Source organism: Labeo rohita, chromosome 20 (genome assembly GCF_022985175.1).
Source record: "Labeo rohita strain BAU-BD-2019 chromosome 20, IGBB_LRoh.1.0, whole genome shotgun sequence".
NCBI classification, from domain to species: Eukaryota; Metazoa; Chordata; class Actinopteri; order Cypriniformes; family Cyprinidae; genus Labeo; species Labeo rohita.
In genome coordinates this window covers 19095436-19111831 of record NC_066888.1, presented here as the reverse complement: position 1 = coordinate 19111831, position 16396 = coordinate 19095436, and the positions used below count along the sequence as shown (strand labels likewise).

The following is a 16396-nucleotide window of genomic DNA, read 5'->3' as shown; positions in this document are numbered from 1 at the left end:
ATTACACAATTCTTAAATATTAATAATAAACTGTATGGTAGGAAGTAAATGTATAAAATAATAAAGGATAGAATAATTGAATTATATATTTTTTCATACATGAGATTATATATTTTTACATACATTATTATACACAGGTATGTATTTTACTAATATTTTTTTATTTTTTCCTGATTAAAATGTATTTATTAGATTATAAGTAATTATTTTACATACAATTATTACAATTTATTTTACATTTATTATACCCAAGTATGCATTTTACTAATATTTTTTTAACTTGGTGATTAAAATGTATTTATTAAGTTATTAATAAGAAATTATTTTTATATATAATTATTGCAGTTTTTTTTTTACATTAGACCTATGTATAAAACAATTTATTATATCATAAACAATATATAAATAATAAACAGTACAATTTGCAAATATATAAATATATATTATATATATATTTTTACATACATGAGATTATATTTTTTACATACATTACTATACACAAATATGTGTTTGCTAATATTTGTTAACTTCCTGATTCCTGAAGTATTTATTAAGTTGTATATAATTATGCAATATAATTATTTTATACAGTTATTACAGTTTTTCATTAGACCTATGTATAAACAATTTATTATATCATAAACAATATATAAATAATAAGCAGTACAATTTGCAAATATATAAATATATATTATATATATTTTTACATACATGAGATTATATTTTTTACATACATTACTATACACAAATATGCGTTTGCTAATATTTGTTAACTTCCTGATTCCTGAAGCATTTATTAAGTTGTATATAATTATGTAATATAGTTATTTTATACAGTTATTACAGTTTTTACATTAGACCTATGTATAAACAATTTATTCTATCATAAACAATATATAAATAATAATAAACCATAAAAAAATAACAAAAAGTATAACATAATAAGGAATATTAACAGTAATAAAATAAGGATTTAAAACTTTTTTTTTTTACATCATAGCATTTTAGACTTCGGACTTTTATTATGAAAAATATTTTGCCGGCCATATTGAAAGCGTGGTTGCCCATGCTGCTTGATTACGGAAAACAAACAAAACTGTCTGTGCGCATGATTAGATATGGAAGTTTTCAGCAGCTCGTGTTAAAATTATGGACGAACAACTTACTGTAAGTTTCTCTTTGAGTTAGTATAGTTTGATAATCTGTACTGGTACTTTAATATGTTATTGTTGGACTTTTCCTCCAGGGTGGATACAGTGAGCCATGCGGCCAGTGCGCTGCTGTGGACTGGGGAGTGTCAGATGAGGGTCAGTTCTTCTGCAGGAGCTGTCACAATGTGATCGAGGTTAGTCAATAAACAAACATTGTTAGATATCAAGGGTTTTGATATTCTACAAATTCTCATTGTTAATGCAGTGATTTTTATTGACAATACAGTCTCTGATTGAAAAATGAATGGGAAAGTAATTGAAATGTATTTGTTGTAAGAGGGATGTCATTAATGGCACTGTTAATTAATTATGCATTGTACACTTAACAAATCATGCTTATTACATTTCACAATATTTTCTAGAAAACGAGGGAGGTGGAAGATGTGACCACCCTTCATAGTATAAACAGCAGGATTTCACAAATAACAAAACCCAAAAAGAAAAGAGATGGTCAGTAAAAGTCTTCCGTCCACTTTTTATCACTGTTTGTAAGCTGTAGAAAACATTTCGATTTGCAAACCCTTTCTCTGATCTCATGGTTTCTTCTGTTTGTTTTCAGAGGGTGGGCGAGAGTGGATAATATGTGAGGGATTCCAGTTCATCTTGAACCACCAGGCCAAGGCTTTGGTCAGTCTTGGTGTTTGCATGAAGTTTGAGGTTGGTAGTTTAGTTTAGCCTAACTATATCACAATGTTATGGATGGCACAAAATATCTCTGTATAAGATTTATCATATTTTGTTTTGACAGACAGAAGTTTTGTGGAATTTCTGGAAGATATACCTGCAGAACACACAGCAAGCTTTCACCAAAAATCCAGTGTACACTCCAAGGTTTACGGTGGTAAGTTCTGAGATTTGTTATGTTGAAATGAAAAGAGTGTTTTCACGATGCATCATCAATTGGCCATATAGAGGGTATGCATGTGATGTCACCGTCAGCTGGAGAGCGTACGGTACTGCCCACTGAGTGGCAAAAAGCCTAAATGGCAGCATTCTTTCAGCGTGAATACTGTGACAGAACACACAAAACACATCTAAAATGAGAAATAGCTTTGCGATTGACTATACAAATAGATTTGTCGAGACATCTGCGGTATATTTTTACAGACTGCTGAAAGCTACAGAAAAGAGAAGCAAACTGATCCCTGCAATTCACAAAAACAAATGGACTCCAGGCAGCAAAACACAGATTAGCAGTTATCATTTAATGTTAATGTTAATATTAGGGCTGTCAGTTGATTAAAATTTTTAGTATAATTAATTACATGTGTCGATTAATTAATCTAATGAATTGCATATTAATTGAAAAATAAATTTGACTGTGAAAATACCCACAGAAGATTTTTTTAAGCTATTTTTGTGTTATTTGAGAAAGTAGCAAGTAGACATTACAAATTGTAGCTTTAGAAATAAATATTTGATTTGATTCAGCATAAAATTTATTATACATAAACATTTAGGCTGCAACGGCCTAACGTAAACTACTGAACATAAAAGATCATTTGAGAAACATCTCAGTATTTTTTGTTCATATAATAAAAGTCATGGTAACAATAGTCATATAAGATGATGTGCAGGTCTGGGGGTGGGGCCAGCGTCTTAACTGCATTTAAATATTTTAATCACGTTTTTTTTTCGTAACTAATTAAGTTAACGTGTTAAACTGAACTGATAGCCCTAATTGTTATATATCGTATTGACAATCTCATATTCTGCATAACTGGATGTTTTTAAAAAACACTGACAAAAACTATACATTTTGGCCTGGACGATATGATAACATTGATATAAATGATCACCCGGATCTAGACCAGCCCATATTGTAGTTATAAAAATGCGTTCACGTGCAAATTTGCTTTACTTATTTCCCTGACGTTGAAATCAAGCACATATAAATGTCAAAAAACACGATTCCTGGCTGGATATCAATATCCGTGGATCACTGGATATTTGGTAAGTTGTACGCAAACTTTAATTTAAACTGATTATGGTTTGTTTAACTCTCGTTTCACAGCCTCTCTATTAAATCCATTCACACATCAGTGTCTTTTGCCACTTTTGCCACAGTCCAGCTGAGGAGGCACGTTAATACATACTATGTATTGGCGGCACTGATCGTAAATCGTGCCACTGAACTGAACAAAACTGCCACTGAAAATGGTCAGTTAGTGTCATATTTTGGACCGTAAAGTTATACCAAATCAAGGAGAAGAGTGCAAAAAACTGTCTGAGGAAGGTGTTTGTGATTGGTCAAACTGAACCAGGTTTTCCAGGGCAAGAATCTTGTCTTTTTTGCTTACTAAGTTGTTTTCTATGATTTTGGAGCTTTTTTCCATGGTTTAGACAGCGTTAATTAGCATTCAGTAGTACATTAACAGTGCAATCTATGCTGTTGTTTACATCCGAGTTTTGCCAGTATGGCCACATATCTGAGTAACTGACCAAACTGTAATGTACGTGCAAACCCTCTATAGAAAAGGCTGTAGATTTTATGTAGTGTATAAATAGTCATAGTCTTAAGTGTTATTTTAGTATTGTTTGTGTTGTATTATAGTATTTATTGTAATCTTTTGTATTAACATTGTTTTATATTTTAATTTGTTTGAATGATTTTGTGCTTTTGTCATTTTTATTATTTATGTTTTAAAAATGTTTAGCTATAATTTATTTGTATTTCGGTTTGAATTATTTAGTTGTTCAACTCATTTTAGTTAGTTGCCAAGCCAGCATTTCTAATTTTCTATTTTAGCTTGAATTCAGTCACCAAAAATTATTTATATTACTTTTAGTTAACAATAAAAACACTGCTCTGCTCTCTTCCTACTTTTTTGCCCTCTAGTTCATGAAGTCACAAAGTGATGAGGAGGTTAACTCTCCAAGTCAGCAGTCTAATCACACAGAGGTTGCTTCGGATATGTCAGAAGAGATGTCAGTCTCAGGTACGAAAGTGATTGCTCTCTGTAAGCTGGCACATTTACATCTTATGCAGTATTGATTGAACTGCATTTTGTTTTTCTGCTGCAGGTTACTCCAGTGAGGTACAGTCATCAGTACTTTCCAAAGGGTCTTCGGATGTTGGTGCATACCCCAAGACGAAGGGAGGGAAAGAAAGGAACAAATTTATGTCCATGCCACGGACACTGGCCCTGTGCTATCTGGCTCTGTTGTGGATCCGAGAGGCCATCACTCTGGCTGACTTACTCAGGTTTGGAGAACAAATACAGCTTAACACAAATTGGCCATTTATTAATGCCAAGTTCTGTCATGAAACTCTAGGTGGCACAGGCTGATGGGTCCTTAACGTAAACTGATTATATTTATGCTGTTAAACGACTTGGCACAAGCTGATTGGTTCATGTTGCATACACAGCCAATGAGCTTACTACTTTACATTTAAATGGCTGTTTAGCATGTTTTGATAGTTTACAGTAAATACAGTAAATCCACATGATTCTATCTCTTAACTTACTCTGATTAAAAAAAGAGTTGTATCACTTATAAGCATTTAATAATGAAATATGCAAACCATCTTACAAAAATAATTAAAATATTGTATTGTAATTTTACATTTGGTTTTTCTTAAACACTTTAATTCTTGAAAGATTTTAATTTTATTTTTTATTAATATTATGTGTATTATAGAATTATTAATATTACTACTGTGATATATTTTATTTTGTAAGTTTTTTTTGTTTATCCATTATTACTTTATAGTTATATTGATATACAAAATTGTTTACTTTTTTTTTTTTTTTTTTTTAAACATTCTGTTATGAATCTCATCAAGTTAGTGTTTTTAAGCATTTTACATTTACTCAAATAATAAAGGCAGTATCAATTTAAACAATATGTTTATATTTTAACCTATTCTCTTTAATAGTTAGTTTTTAAGTATTTTTGAATTTTTCAGATCCTCAGTCATCAAAGCTCTGTAAATATTGGTCATAGACAAAGATTTACTTTAAATTTTACCAAGCTGATCACACACTAAAATTTCCACAGATCGTGTTTTCATTTTAAGATGTAACAAAGTGATTATATCTGTGTGTGAGTTGTTTACTTACTTTTTTAAACTGGTCTTCTCATTAACGGCATTATATTGTTCATTCGGACTGATTCGCAAACGTGCGCGAACACGAGGCGGGATTTATCAAATTAACCAATCACAGCTGAACATAACCAGCCATATCCAATCAAATTGCAATGGAGGCATTGCCTCCTCTCACATGACTTTCCCTGATTCATTCTCAGTTATGTCCACCAAACACACCGCACACTTTAGAGGGTCTGTTAAAACTCAATGAGCTCAGGGGAGGCGAGAGATACACGGACTCTTCTTGTACCCACTGGTGTCACTGTTAGACAGTGTCACTGTTGGACAACGCCCCTTGTTTAGACGTATTATCAATGATGACATGTTGCCTTTTACACTGTCAATACTTGTACCAGATAATTTAAGAAACATTATGATTTAGTCATATTTCTTGCAGGCTGGTCTCAGAGGGGCGAATACCTTACGTGAACATTCACGAGGCGTTTCCAGAGGAGATGCGACTGTTTGGAAAAGACGTCCGTTTCTTTAATGTTCGGGTGAGAAAGACAAATCTGGTTCACACTTCTTCAGTCATGAATCAGTGTGTTGTATTTCTAATAGCTATGACAACTTCTGATCTTCTCTACAGTACATTCCGTCCTACTCGCTGGTTCATAAAGAAGCTGTGGCTCTGGCTCAGATCATGAAATTACCCTCCTTCCCAACAATTTCTCAGGATTGCCTTCTCCACCCGCTTCCACTCACTGTCCGCTACCTGCTGGAGGCAAACCTCCCAGGTGGGTGCCTTTGACCGTAACGGCTATGGAATAGCACTTTAATGGCACTTTTGACTCTATTCATTTTGATCCTTCTCAGATGACCTTCATATCTGGGTCCACAAGGTTATAAGACAGGCTTCTATGGGGGACAGCTCTTTTCTGACCTTTGACCCCAGTAAGGAGAAGCCTCATCTTGTGTGCTATGACATTCAGGCGGTAGCTGTCATCATAGTCGCCTTGAAGCTCCTTTTCAAGTTGGATGATCATGAGGAGTGGTATGTAACTTAATAATTGACAATTTTTTTTTAACTTTACTGGCTTTGGTTACATTTTTATGCTAAGTGTGTTTACTTTTTCTCATTGATGTCTCAAGGAAGTTATCTGAGGAAGCAGGCAAAAAGAAAAAGAGGGGTAACACTTTTTTTAAGCTTGTATTTTTCTTTTATGCATATCATTGTGTGGTTTCATTTCTTATATGCTTTTTTTTTTTTTTTACAGTTTTCAAGTTGAAAAAGTGGTTTGATGTTGTACAGCCTGTCCTGGAGAAAGCCAGAAAAAGGGAAGAGCAAGAAGAAGCCCGGTACGACAAAACCGTTTCTATATTTTTTAGGACTTGTAATGAAAAATCTTTTACTACAACCGTTTTCGTTCTGCACTTTCAGACGGAAATGGGGAACCACTAAGCCTTTCATTACAACTTTGAAACGCAAGTGCTTGACCCTCAAAAAAAAGGCGTAAGCTGATCTGCTCACATCTCAGTAATGATCTCGGTACTGTATCTCTGTATGTCAAGCAATGTCTACCTTCACATTTCCAGGCGTTGCTGAACATTTGGAGCAGAAGTTTCAGAAGTTTACTGACTCTGCACCAGAAGAGTCGTCTTCCTTAAACTCTCACACCAGCTTTCGCTTCAGCTGGGGAAACGAGGAGGGTTCGGATGGACCCAGTATATTTAACAATCATTTGGATTGTACCTTCAAAAAAGACGGGATCAAGTATCTTTCCAACCGAAAATACTGGCATCTTAATTTGAAAGCGTGCCCACCCAAGTGAGTTATCACAAATGCTTTGATTCTTAATCACACTATATAATTATGTATTTTATTATATATAATAATGTAATTTATGTATTATTAAAAATAACAATACTTTTTTTGTATTTCTCACAGTAAATGTGGGGATCATTTCTCAGAAATGGAGCCCCGTTTGCCCAGGATGTACGTGTGGGTCCTTGATCTTTTCTCTTTCATACTGGGAGTCAGTCAGACAGAAGTGCACAAAGAGGTCCTCAACGTTGAACGTTGTTTCTTGAAAAGGAATTATGAGCCCAAGGTTCAATGGACTTTTGCTTCCTGCAAAAAGAAAAAAAAAACTGTTGAAAAGAAAACCCATGTTAATGAAGAGCACATCAATGACGGAGAATGAAATCCGCACATCAGTTCTCAAGATCCCTTTTGTTTCTCTGCATCTACAGCAGATTTTCACTTTTGAGCTTTATTTTTCAATAGTGTCTTGGAGTATTTTTATCTGTTTTGAGACTTGAAATATAGAGCATCTGTTTCCCTCAAAAGTGTTTTAAATGTATTTTATAATTTATACAACACTTACACTGATTGTAGCTACACAGATGAACCAACAGGGGGCGTAATGCACCTAACAATGAGTGCTAAAACACTCTTTTGTCCTGGTGCTCGCTTGAAAATGTTATTTGTGTAAGCAAAATTCACAGTTTGGGAAATTTTAAAGTAATTCTACTGTTTTGCTGCTGCCTGAGGGTTTTGTGTCTAAGTAGTTTTCTTTGTTCTTGCAGGATTTGTCCCAAATGAACGGTCTTTTCAGTCCAAGAAATGACTCATGTAGGAGAATGTAGCTATATATATTTGATCACACTGTGACTTGTATATCCTTTTGTACTTGCCACCCACGGTTGTCACACTGTCCTCAACATCAGTGTACTACTATATACCTAAACAAGTGTCTTTTTTAAGACCTAAAATGCAAATGATCATACATGTCTCTTTAATGTGCCTCAAATATAACTTGGCAACGTGCCATTTATATCTCACAAGTGTGACTACACTCATGTTATATATTTATTTATCGTTATTGTGAGTTTATGTCTTGTAATTCTGACTTCTTTGCGAGTTTAGCACGCAATTCTAAAAAAAGGGTAATTTGTGAGTATATCACGCAATTCTGACTTAGGTTCTCAGAATTGTGAGTTTGTCGCATTTCTGACTATTTCTCATAAGTGCAAGTTTGTTTCGTAATTATGACTTTATTGCAAGTTATCATGCAATTTTAAGAAAAGTCAGATTTGCTTGTTTATATCTTGCAATTTTGACTTTATAACTCGCAATTGTACGTTTTGAGTTTATCTTGCAATCCTGACTTTATTTTTCATAATTGTGAATTTGTCTTGCAATTTTGACTTTATTGCGAGTTTATCACGCAATTCTGATTTCGTTTCTAAGAATTTTGATTTGTCTCGCAATTCTGACTTTATTGCGAGTTTTTCCACGCAATTTTGACTTTGTTCGTAAGAATTTTGAGTTTATATCTCACAATTCTGCCTATCTTTCTCATAATTGCGAGTTTGTATCATAATTATGACTTCATTGCAAGTTATCATGTAATTCTATGAAAAGTCAGATTTGTTAGTTTATATTTCACTTCATAACTCGCAGTTGCAAGTTTCATGCAATTCTGACTGTTTCTAAAAATTTTGTTTATATCTCGAAATTCTGACTTTCGTTCTCATAATTGCAAGTTTGTCTCGTAATTCTGACTTTATTGCGAGTTTATCACAATTCTGAGAAGAAAAAGTCAATTTGCAAGTTTATATTTCAATTCTAACTTTGTTTCTAAAATTTGTATATCTCGCAATTCTGACTTTTTTTACTAGTAAATGTCTGATAATTCTGACTTTATTGAGAATTATCACACAATTCTGAGAAGAAAAGTCAGATTTGCGAGTTTATATCTTGCAATTCTGACTTTTTCTAAGAATTTTGAATTTATCTCACAATCCTGACATAAGTTCTCATAATTGCAAGTTTATGTCTCGCAATTCTGACTTTATTGCGAGTTTATCACAATTCTGAGAAGAAAAAGTCAATTTGCAAGTTTATATCTCAATTCTAACTTTGTTCCTCAAATTTGTATATCTCGCAATTCTGACTTTTTCTAAGAATTTTGAGTTTATCTCGCAATCCTGACATTTTCTCATAACTGCGAGTTTATGTCTCGCACTTCTGACTTTATAACTTTTATCTCACAAGTCAAAATTCAGTGGTGGAAGTGCTTGGATGACCCAGAGAGAAAAACACTGGAACTACAGGGCAAGAGTGATGGAGAAAAGAAATTTGAGAAAGACGGAGCCAGGGGGTTGGGCAGAGGGGAAACCAGGACAGAGAGTCTGTGTGGTGTCATGGGTGTTTCTCTGGCACTATTCTCCAGCCAAACCAGCTGACTCTGTGTGTGTGTGTGTGTGTGTGTGTGTGTAAACACTGTCCACATGCTTTTTGCTAGAGAAGCCTTGACGCGCACAAACATATACAGACACGCACAGAAACTCTTTGTTTCCAGCGAAACAACTTACCCGGCATACTTTTCAGAGTTGTTTTCCCTTCTCACGTGTAGAAGGGCCGTCTGCAGAGTTTTCCTGGCGTGATATCTGTTTGACTTGGGCTCTCCCAAACAGACAGCACTATTTTTGTGCTGCACACACTACATGGTGCCAAACGGAAAACACTCGGTCAGGGGATAGCACAACACCAGCGGATTTTAACCTTGAGTAACTGACCAGAGTTTGTGTACACAAAGATAAACAGGCGAGACCACAAAGTCTTCGTCGTAATTTCATTGTAAACAACTGAGAGGCTTATCTTTAGTGTTTTATCTCACACATCACTTCCTCTCCTCCCCCACCGCTGTTTCTCTTTCATTCTTTGACGTGCGACACCCTGCCTGATGTCAGTATTTGTTGTTTTGACGCTGAAGTTTAGTTCGACAAATTTGTCGATGCCTAACAATGTTAAGTCCCCCGAAATTCTCGCAACAATTGATGTTTATCTGACTTTTGTCAGAAACTTCTTTCTGAAGTGTTTAAATTAAAACAGTCTTATTTTAAGTATTATTTAAATGTATTGTAAAGTAAAACCACGTCGCCTCAAAATTGGGGTCTTAATGTTCTTTTCCAAATTTTTCTTAATCTTTTACCACATCACTAATACATAGACCTGTACATCATATGAAAGCTGAATAAAAAAGCTTTCCATTGATGTATGGTTTGTTAAGATAGGACAATATTTGGAATATATTGTCTATATACTGAAATCTGAGGGTGGCAAAAAATGTAAATATTGAAAAATCGCCTATAATGCATATTACTAATCAAAAATTCTGTTTTGATATATTTACAGTAGAAAATGTCTTCATGGAATATGATCTTTACTTAACATCCTAATGATTTTTGGCATAAAAGAAAAATTGATCATTTTGACCCATACAATGTATTGTTGGCTATTGCTACAAAATTATACCTGTGCTACTTACAACTGGGCTTGAGGGTCACTTTCAGCTTTCAGTGGCAAAACCAAGTCTGTAATACTAAAAAATGTGAGTTTTATAATTTGTGTGCTCCATATTGTATGCAACGTTTGTCTTTTCATCTGCAAAAATGCTTTGCAAAATATAGAATTAGAATACGCATTCTAATAGATATATGCTGTGTACAATGTATATTTAGACAGGACCTACTATAAGTTTAGCAGCAATAATGGTTCACAAAAGCAAAGCTTGACACAATAGATTATATTCTGACTGATTTAAGATCCGTTTCCTGTTTAGATAGAAAACCATAAATAGTTTAAAGTTTATCACTAATGTTAGTTAAACCCAGACCATCTGGTGTACAGTTGTTTTAGCTATGTGCTAGTATTTGCCAGTAAACTAGTCAGTGCATGTCAATGCACTTATCTTTTCTTGCACTATGTTGCATATTCAGTACAGACTGGTGCGAACATTGTCAAAAATTTTCCATCGTTGGTGTGGAGGCGAGCTGTTTGCTCTCACAGTCTCAACTCATGTGACGGTGCCTCTGAGAATTTATGTAACTTAGTCAAAACGCTGAGTAAGTGTGTTTCATTCCAGGACAGAAATTGTGACAATAAAGCACCAGCACAAGATGCCGTTACTTTAATTCATGACCTTGATTTATAAATGATTGTTTAATTTCTAACGGGCAGGATGCAGAAGATTCAGGCTACGTAACACAAAAAGCATGTTGCATCTCAGAGGTTAAATGCACGCCCGCCCTTTTTGGATGACCTACTTTTTGAGAACCCCACCTATCTGAGCTCAAGTCATTCAGTTCAGACACTGCAGCAACACATACTGGATTTGAGCCCTGAAGTTTCAACTATTGTTCCACGACAGCCCAAATCGGACAGCACATCTGCCACCCAACCCTCCTCATAGCCTGTGTGTTTGCATGCCCTCGTTGGCCTCTGTCTTTCACACACGCAAACACACAAACTCTGTCTCCTCTGGCCAACAGCCTAACCCCCATACATGGCCTCACTACCCTCCCAAGATTCCACGGTCTCTGGGTTCAAACAGCTCATACCATCCATTAGGAGAAGCCCTGCTTCTTGAAAACACTAATAATGAATGTAGAGTCTAGAAAGGTTTTTGTTTTAAATTGATGCCTAACCAAAATTTGGTTATTTTAGATCTGCCAATCTTTGGATTTTCTCAGTCTTCAGGTAAATTTGTGTGCAAAGCATTTAGAGTTTATACATATTTGATAGTTGTTCAAAATTGTTTATATAATTGTATTCCTCATTAACAAGACTTGACCTTTAACACCCTTACAACCTGACAAAATCTTTACTTGCATGCAATACAGCTTACAAGGAAGGAAGCAGAATCATGCAGTTCAGAGGAAAGTTTTGCAGTCACATAATGTAATGGAAAACATGTGACTAATTTAAGTAATATCTTGTGAAATATTTTCCATTTAGTCACTTGTATTTTATGCTTACCATTTTCATTCTGAAAAATATTATTTATGCAATACTTCTTAAGAAACAAAACCACATTCTCAGTACTCCATAGAGGTATAGAAGGCAACATTTAGTTTTGCTTCATAATTGATACACTTGAACAATAGTGTATGTGAATATATATTTTTAGAACTGCTTCCTGTATAACATTTGAGAGTTTAAATGTCGCAATTCTTTTCATTAATTTCTGAATACAGCTGCTGAATGGTGTTGTATTAAACAGTAAATGTTGGCATTTACTGTTTCTGTCAGGAACTATTTTTTTAGCAGAAGGACAGCATTTAGCAAACTTGCTTTAAAAAAGTAACATATCAGTACATACATTTTTGGTTTTAATGTTTTATTATGTGGTAACCGTTTTATAAAAGCAATAAGGCACTCGAGACGTGCTGTAATGTTAATAACTCACAACGCCCTTCAGCCATGACTTATTCATAATAGAGCACAGCCTCTCGTACCTTAGATGAAACTGTCCAATGTTTGAGTTCCAGTATCCACATTACTGTTCAAAAGTTTGGGGTCAGTAAGAAATTAATTTTATTCAACAAAGACAATAAAATTGATCAAATGTACCAGTAAAGACATTTATACATTTACATTTGAATAATATTTTACAATATTACTGTTTTTATTTGATCAAATACATGCAGGCTTGCTTAACATTAGAGACGTCTTTTGAAAATTTTATCAATACCAAACATTTTAATTAGCGTGTAGATCCACTTATTTTTTTCAGAATGTTTTCAGTTTATGTGCAACTTTTCTTTTAATTAATTAACCTGTTTTCTTCCATCAACACAGCAGATCTGCTTTCCTCTCAGTCTTTTTAATAGATCTTGCTAAATGAGACAAGCTCCTTATTAACATAGATTAATCTGTACAATATTAAAGACCTTGGTCTTTTTTCTTCATGTGTGACTCCCACAACTCCCATGTTTAGTGTAAAATAGGACATTTCTTGTTGCCAGCAGGTGGCGCTATGATTATAACAGTATATTGACCTTTAGATGTGTTTAGGCAAGGACTCTTTTCGAATGTGTTAAGTTTGGGGCAGATCAGACATTGTATGGCTGAGCTACAACACCACCTATTTCCAACATCGAAATTTGTTAGGTCGCCATAGACACATCCTTCAACGAAAAATCAAGATTTTCACAATTTAACACTGTAAAGGCCTTTAGAGTAGACTGACAAAATACTGATGTCATTAAATCTCTATGAGGAGTTTGTCAGAGTGTAAAATATGTCACTTATGGCGCTATGGCTATAAGTCAACATGGTCATGGGCATGTGTTCAGGACAGGAATCTTATCAAACATGTGAGTTTTGGTGCAGATCGGACATTGTGTGCCTAAATTATAACAACTTCCTTTTCATGGCAAAACATCAAAGTTTGTCAAGCCGCCACGGAAACTCAAGATCTTCGCAATTTAACATCACAAAGGACTTCAGATTACACTGCCCAAATATGCTGTTGATCTGTTTAAATCTCTAGTAGGAGTTTGTTTAAATGCGCCTGAAAATGGGACAAAACTCTAAATAAAATTCTAAATAACAGATTTCCTGTTGGGTTTTGGACTTCTATCAGGGACTTTTTTTGTGTGTATCAGTGTGTTACGTGTGTCTACCAAATTTCGTACATGTATGTGAAACACAGCTCGAGGGGCACTTTGTTGACATTTTATAGGTGGCGCTATTGAGCCATTTTGCCACACCCATTTCTGAAACCCATATCAGATGTAAATTTTCACCATGTTTGGTGTGTGTGCAAAGTTTCATAAATTTTCGAGCATGTTTAGGCCCTTAAAAATGCAATTAATTTTGGAGAAGAATCTGAACAATTCCAACAGGGTTCTCACAACATCGGTGCTCGGACCCTAACCAGATGCCTTCTATACCCAGAAATGTGTTTCTCTAACAAAAATCCTATTTTGTTGTTAGTTTAGCACTTTTAAAAGTAAATCTGTGCTATTGGATTACTAAATATTACCAGATCTGTGGCGGAAACATTCAGTCGTTATTATCAGTCAAAATTGTTGAACCTCCTGTATATTTAGAATAAAATATTGCTGTTTAATAGGACATTATAATATTTGCCTTTGTCCACATGTCAATTATGTGTTTAAAGGGGTCATCAGATGCCCATTTTCCACAAGTTGATATGATTCTTTAGGGTCTTAATGAAAAGTGTATAATATACTTTGGTTAAAAATTCTCAATGGTTGTGTAAAACAACACCCTTTTTACCTTGCCAAAATCAGCTCTGCAAAAATCATCTCATTCTGGTCGAGGCCGCTTTAAATGCAAATGAGCTCTGCTTGCCCCGCCCCTCTCTTCTCTCTGTGGAGTGACGAGCCTGTTTACTATAGCCGCATTTAGCCGCTAAACTTGCTAACTACCACGTTATAAGGAAAGGCGATCACAGAGATTCATAAAAAACCCTTATACTCACGTCTGCTGTAAGTGAAGCTGGATCACGAATGATTTGTGTGAACATAGATGCATTTATTTAGATTGGGAGGCGCATTCCCTTCACAAACAAACGTAATCTACTGCGTCTTCAGCGGCTCAGATGTCGGGAGTAAATGACGACCACTATGTTCATTATTACATCCAGCAACACAACACCTCAATCGCTCAATCGGAGATATTCTTGTCTAACTTACATCCCTGTTCCAGCATCAAAACAAAAGAGGGCGGACTGTTACAGCTGATCTGAGGTAAAACGCTCATGTCAATCAACTATTGTGGGAGCGCCCTCTGTGGGTTTTACACACCAACGACAGGCATCTGAGAATGGCTCGATTTGAAAAAGGGAATATTATTTTTACAGATTAAATGAAAACCACAGCATGTTTTTTTATCATTATAGGGTAGATTTGTACATACACTGCCAACACATATTAATGTTCAAACAACATGTAAAAGTGAACTTAGCATCCGATGACCCCTTTAAGACTTGATTTACATTACTGATTCATCTTTGTGGAAAAAAAAAAAACAAAAAACAATCATGTACATTACTTAATTAAGACATAAAGTGGTGCCTATACATCATGATACATTAAATTACTTTTAGAATGCCAACTTTCAGAACATGAACGATTACTGCGATTTTCCAAGGACAGCAAATGTTTTTCCTCAGCTGTATGACACATCACAGTCAGAGAAATACAATCTCTCCTGTCTTTTTCACTGGATATCTGAATCTCTGAAGAGGAGGGGGCGACTGATGAAGCCTTTTGTCTGCTCAGCTCCGCTCACCCAGACAGACCAGCAAAAAATCACAGCCCTCCTGCAGGGACACACAATTAGGATATATATGTTTTGCACATTTACACCTGGTCTCACTAATCTTTTTTTTACTGTAGGAATAGCTAATTATCACGACAAAACACAAAGAGACACACACATAAAGGTTAGTGTAGCTACAACAAAGAGATGCAACACACACGTAGGCTCCGCCCTGGATTCTTTCACAGAAAGCGTTCAGAGAGGTTCCTGAGTTCAGTTTAGTTCACTAAAACCAGATCTGTGTACGCACGTGATGCGGAGATGTAATGATTTCCGGACCCGCGGACAACCGCGTCTTTGTGAGAAGACCTAAACGGACAGGAAAAAAGCATCCTCTCACAAAAAACTGTTTTTAAACATTTTTCATAAAGTGTTTATTTTCCCTAAAAAGACGAAGTAAACAGATTACCTATTGCTATTCGTACTATTATTGTTTTTTTTTATTATTATCACAGCTGTTATTCATTGTTTCCATTGTAGGTTGTTACTTTCATAAGCGGCATCTCTCCGTGTCCCCGTTTCCCCTTTGTGCACCAGTCGAGTGAGGCAACTAAACATTCATGACGACAGTTAGTATTATAAAAGCAAGGCAATCTGTCCATAACAAATCAAACAATAGCCATATATTATGTAAAATATGTACTAAACGCTTTCGCTTCTTTGTTTAAAATTTGTTTTGAGTACAGGCGTTGGCTCACGTACTTCATTGTGGACTCAGCGCTCTCCCGTCTGCGCATGCCACACTCCACTGGCAGAGCTAGCCAGACGCGTGCGAGTATCTCACGATTCCGCTCGTTCGCCGCGCCGACCTTTCCCCCAGTTCTCGAGCACCGGGTTCACCGGGTTTACTCTGACACCGCTGACTCCTCTGTAACGCCCCCCCAACAGCCACGCACCCCGTTTCAGCCAATCAGCGAGCGATCACGTACTGATCACGCGCTGCCTGCGCTCCCATTGGCCCGTTCCTGCTACACCTTTGTTTTTGATTGGTAACATGTTACCACCCGCCAG

At 35.4% G+C, this 16396-nt stretch overlaps 1 protein-coding gene and 1 long non-coding RNA gene across 2 annotated transcripts; one reads left to right on the top strand and one right to left on the bottom strand.

The window, feature by feature from the left end:
* Positions 1 to 1040: 1040 nt before the first annotated feature.
* On the top strand, positions 1041 to 7296 carry taf1b (TATA box binding protein (Tbp)-associated factor, RNA polymerase I, B). The gene is made up of 15 exons (XM_051137868.1): positions 1041 to 1167; positions 1247 to 1345; positions 1574 to 1661; positions 1771 to 1868; positions 1960 to 2052; positions 4051 to 4150; positions 4236 to 4416; positions 5702 to 5801; positions 5894 to 6041; positions 6121 to 6298; positions 6397 to 6434; positions 6522 to 6603; positions 6686 to 6757; positions 6841 to 7072; positions 7193 to 7296. The coding sequence occupies exons 1-14, from the start codon at positions 1150 to 1152 to the stop codon at positions 6848 to 6850; spliced, it is 1305 nt and encodes a 434-aa protein (XP_050993825.1). The 5' UTR covers positions 1041 to 1149; the 3' UTR covers positions 6851 to 7072; positions 7193 to 7296.
* A 6119-nt stretch (positions 7297 to 13415) lies between these two features.
* LOC127183393 (uncharacterized) lies at positions 13416 to 16300 on the bottom strand. Its single transcript, XR_007830030.1, has 4 exons — positions 16088 to 16300; positions 15795 to 15935; positions 15636 to 15694; positions 13416 to 15386 (listed from the first exon to the last, which is right to left on the bottom strand). It is a non-coding gene; the product is annotated as an uncharacterized LOC127183393 (long non-coding RNA).
* Positions 16301 to 16396: the final 96 nt, after the last annotated feature.